Raw genomic sequence first — 5431 nt, forward strand, 5'->3', positions numbered from 1 at the left:
CCTCTTTCTTCAGCCCCCTAAGTACTGAGAATCAGTTTGTTACATTTCTATCACTAGTCAACCTAATCCCCAAACAAATTTGTTTAAACTTATTTTTAAAAGCCACTAATATGATTGGTAAAATAAAAACCAGGCAGTGGTAGCACCATTCGTCCCAGCACTTGAGATGGGCGGCAGAAGCAGGCGGATTTTTTGAGTTCAAGGCCATCCTGGTCTACAGAGTGAGTTCCAGGATAACCAGTATTATGGAAAGAATCTCTGTCTTGAAAAAAAGACAAAAAATAAAATATTAAAAGCATAATAAATTTTTAATGTTAGTAACTCTAGGTAATATAGTTATAAAAGAAAGTAATATAAAGATAAAGAATGTATATTAGAAAAAAGTATCTTTGGTGACAAAATAATACAGTGATACATATGGACCTCCTTAGAGCCAACACTGGCAATTCAGTAAGTTTGTGTTTCCAGAGAATGAACAAATTAGTGATATCTTAATCACGGGCATTGCTATGAAGTGTCCTAAAAGCAAAAATTAGTACACACTCAATAATTAAAGCCCTGGGTACAAGGAGAACCACCAGTGGCATATTAAAATGATGCTTTTTGGATGCTGGAGAGATGGCTCAACAGTTAAGAGCACTGACTGCTCTTCCAGAGGTCCTGAGTTCAAATCCCAGCAACCACATGGCGGCTCACAACCATCTGTAATGGGATCTGATGCCCTTCCCTGGTATGTCCGAAGACAGTGACATTGTACTCATATACATAAAATCTTTTTTTAATGATGCATTTTTGAAGGCTTTTAAAAAATATGCTATGTATTTTCTAAGCAAGTATCCTTCAGAACAGTTCTCCAGATGTATTGAAGAAAAACATTTTTAGCACTGAAGCTGGATGAGCTATGGAAACCATACTCTTCTTTTCCTGTGGTTGAACAAAGCAGCTGGTGAAATTTGGTCATAAGACTCAAACTCCATTAGTATAACAAGAGAATAGATAACATGCTGGCTTCCCATAGGCATTGCTTCTTCCTACCTAAAATTCTGTTCAAGAATTTTAGTGCTTAATGTCTTCAGCCTATGCCAGGAGGAAATAAATGCATTTAAATCTCTTTGAGGGCAAAGAAAATAATCTCATGTGTCTCTCTACCCACTATATCTGACAATGCTTCTATAGACACCACATAAAGATTGAATAAGTTCACTAATCATTATTCTTTTTTAGTAGCCACAATAGTGGCTCAGAGCCTACTTAATCTTGTACAATGATTTCATACAAAAAGGTGCCCGTGGAATGGATGGTCCCCCAGGACCAGATGGATTGCAAGGACCTCCAGGCCCCCCTGGAACCACCTCTGTTGCCCATGGATTCCTCATCACACGTCACAGTCAGACAACAGATGCACCACAATGCCCACAGGGAACAGTCCATATCTATGAAGGCTTTTCTCTCCTGTATGTACAAGGAAATAAAAGAGCCCATGGTCAAGACTTGGGTAAGATAATTGGCATCTAACTTCTTTCTCTTTTTATGCCTTTTTTTTATTTATTTCAAAAATCTTTTTAGGTTCTAGAGTGACCTTGGACAAAATCAAAATGTACAACTCTATTCTTTGGGGCCTTCAAATTGAAGAGCATGTCAGAACTAACCAACTACAGTCACTATAATCTTTAAATGAATAATTTTAACTTCAAATTAAATACATTAAAACATTGTAGCTAGTACAAGGTACCTTTTTTTTTTTCTTGGTTTAAAGCAAGATGACTCCAAATACATTTTACTTAGTTTAGTAATGAAGCAGTTTTCCAGGGCACTCTATAGTATAGCAGCTGCTTGATTATGCACTGTTTGTAATTTATGGGTGACAGATTTTTATTATGAGCTATTCAGTGCATCCCTAAGTATCTTCCCTATACTTAGTCAATGGCATGAGACTGCACTGACCTCTCCATCCCCATGATTTCTTTTCTGCAGTTTCAACATTGGTTGATAAGGGCTGATTGATTTATCTGAGGAAGTTTATATTAAAATCTACCCTCCAATTTACATCCATGAAAATTGTTTAAGAACATAGTTTAGGCTCTCAGCTTCTGGGATATCTATGGTTAGAAGCCTCCTGAGGTCTTATTGGGTACAAAATAGTTCTGAGCAGCAGAACATCAGAAGTATCTGCTGCTTATTCTGTTTTAAAAGTGCTTGTCTACACCTGCTAGTTAGTTCTCCATCATTTACACAGAAGCCAAGGTTCATAGATCATTCAATGAAACTGAACAAAATAAAAATGGATTTAACTTTTTCCCTTTCTCTATATCTGTTTATCATATCTTCTTTTCCTAATCTTAAATAGGCAACTCTTTTTAAAAAGTCATGTTTAAATTAATTGGAATGTTATATTAAAAATGATTCAGTAGTTTTCTATAATCTCTATCTCCTTTAGCTGTTCTGTCTTCACTAAAAATGTCGAATTTGTCTTTATAGTCAAAGGTTTAAACATGAAATTTCAGAGCTATAGAGAAAGCTCAGCAGTTAAGAGCACTCGTTGCTTCTCCAGAGGACCACAATTCAATTCTCAGCACCCACGTGGCAGCTCACAACCTTCTATAATCCCAGTTCCAGGGGATCTAGTGCCCCATTCTGACCTTAGTAGATACTGCATGCACATAGTACATACATGCAGGCAGAATATCATTACATGTAAAATAATAAAGACAATTTAAATATGAAATCTAACATAACAGATAAGTACAAAACATTAGACTTTTTGATCACTGTAACATCTTAATATATAATACAGATAGAAAATAGGATCCATTCAGTATTATTTTATAACTTTCCAAAATATGTTTTTGGTCAATTAGAGTTTGTTCTCAGACTTGATAATTATAAACTATTCCTACCTTGATACTCTTTAGGCCTGGAATAGGAAAAGTTTAGAAAAATAGCTTAAAATATCCAAGAGTGGTCTGTATTGACAGGACTTTGCTAAACTTTGAGTTATGTTAATGAATAAACAAAGAATGTAAGCAAGGATAGCTTTGATGTTAAATGTTACCTGATGCAATATTTTCTGGTATAGATTGGTAGAAGAACTACAATATGTTTCTCTAATTTTTGTGATTATAATACAATTATATAGTTCTGTCTTCCCTTTCCCCCTTCCAAATTCCAAATTCTTCTTTGTAACCCACCTTACTTTCTTTTAGAGTCATGGCACGCACACACACACATGCACACACACACATGCACACACACACATTATATATATATATATGTATATATATATATATATATACATACATAAATGTAACATTCCATATAGTATATGGTATATACATGTTTTCAGGGATGACATTTCAGTATTAGATAATCCCAATTATCTGGTGTGATCTTCTCTGGAGGAAACAAATTGAATTTTGGAATTTCTGCCTGAGAGGGAAAAAAGAAATATTGAAAACCAATAGTCGGTTAAGACCTTGTTATTTGGGATATGGGAAGTGCATGATATCATAGTTTAAAATTTTTGAGACTGTAATAGTGATTCTATATTAATATGGGTACCCAATAGCACAGGCTTGCTTAAACACCATAGTCTTATCATTACGGGAGTTTCTCTTATGCACATTTTCTTTTGTTTTATGAGACTAGGTATATTTACAGCTCTGTACTAAATCAGACAATAGATTGGCATTTTTTTTAAAGTTACTGTATCATATACATAAAGCTACCAAACCCTTTGTCTAATTTGATTTTTACAAGAACAACAAAGATAGAGGACAAACATTTTTCTAAAAATTTATAAAGAAAGAAACTGGCTAATAGGTTAAATCAGTTAATAGAAGACACACAAGTAATAAATGATAGATTTAGGACTTGAACGCAAACCATGGTAATTCTTTTTATCCCATTATTTATTTATTTATTTATTTATTTATTCACTTTACATCCTGATTGAGGCTTCCGTCTCCTCTCAGTCCTTCCTCACACAGCCCTCCCCCATACTTCCCTCTACTTCACCTCTGAGAAGGGGAGGTCTCGCCTGAGTACCAACCCACCCTGGCACCTCAAGTCACTGCAGAACTAGGTACATCCTCTCCCACTGAGGATAGGTAAGACAGCTTACTTAGGGAAGCAGGATCCACAGGCACACAACAGACTTAGGATAATGCCCTGCTCCAGTTGTGGGTGGACCTGCATGAAGACCAAGATGCACAGCTGCTATATATGTGCAGACGCCTAGGTCTTACCCTTATAGGCTCTTTGATTGGTGGTTAGTTCAGTCTCCTGGATCCCCCAAGGGTGCATGTTAGTTGACTCTGTCTTCTTGTGGAACCCCTATCTCATCTAGGTTCCTCAATTCTTCCCCCAAAGTCTTCCACAAAACTCCCTGTGCTCTGATCCAATGTTTGTCTGTGGGTCTCTACATCTGTTTCATTCAGCTGCTGGGTGGAGCCCCTCAGAGGACAGTTCTGCTAGGTTCCTGTCTATCAATCTAGGCTGACAGATACAAACAGAGCTGGAACTCTAAAGGTAATTGAAGGAGGAAGGCGAGGTTATAATGTATCCCTATTGATCCTCTGAGGACAGCTTGGCACATCTCCACCCCGCCCCCCAAATTGACAGGGGTAGCTACTGCATTCATTTATGTCTGTCTCACACGAGGCACCTGTGCATCCAGGCCAGCAGTGACAAATGTAGCTGTTGACAGTGTCTTCACATGTTATAACATTATGACAAAGCTTTGACCAGCAAAGAGTCATCACAGTCTCACAGGGTCTCCCTGTGAACCCACTACCCATGCAGTCACAGAAGTAGTTGTTCCCTCTATCCACACACAGCTTCACGGAGACAGGGCTGACTGGCACATTCATCAAGGTTGTCTTCACATTGGTCTCCAAGGAACCTCTTGCCACAATGGGACTGTGTTCCAGGATAAAATCAATGGCTACTCCAGCTCTTGTGTGCCTGGATACCACAACGGCAATTCTAAATCTCTCCATTTTTTTTAGTTGCTCAATGCTTCTATTCCCTTTCATGTGACCTTGAGTCAATTACTTTTCTTTCAGCCAATTTTGTATGTTGGGTATTTTTTTGTTTCAACTAAATCAATGACTTTCAAGCTGAGAACCTTTGCAAAGATCCCTAGGCCTTCCCAAAATCTATCACAATCCTAATTCCAAGTGATTGAGGGGAGGCGGTCAGTGCTGAGGATTAAACCAAGTATCTCAAGCATGTTAGGAAAACCTTACGCAATTCAACCATAATCCAGACCTAGAATTTCCAAATGTTTCTAATTGTTATCAGTCCTCAGTTTGAGAAAAATGTATCCCTTCAGACACATAAGAATGCACTCCATTTTTTTTATCTTAGATATTTTCTTTATTTACATGCGAATTTCTCCTTTCCCAGTTTCCCCTCCAAAGAACAAAAAAAC

The 5431-nt window shown here is 37.3% G+C and overlaps 1 protein-coding gene across 1 annotated transcript in view; it reads left to right on the plus strand.

Moving 5' to 3' along the window:
* Col4a5 (collagen type IV alpha 5 chain) overlaps positions 1-5431 on the plus strand; it is a 186436-nt gene that overhangs the window by 172449 nt on the left and 8556 nt on the right. Inside the window, exon 48 of the mRNA XM_031377745.1 lies at positions 1283-1495. Coding sequence (XP_031233605.1) covers positions 1283-1495 — 213 coding nt within the window. The remainder of the gene's footprint in view (positions 1-1282; positions 1496-5431) is intronic.

This window comes from Mastomys coucha, chromosome X, assembly GCF_008632895.1.
Source record: "Mastomys coucha isolate ucsf_1 chromosome X, UCSF_Mcou_1, whole genome shotgun sequence".
NCBI lineage: Eukaryota > Metazoa > Chordata > Mammalia > Rodentia > Muridae > Mastomys > Mastomys coucha.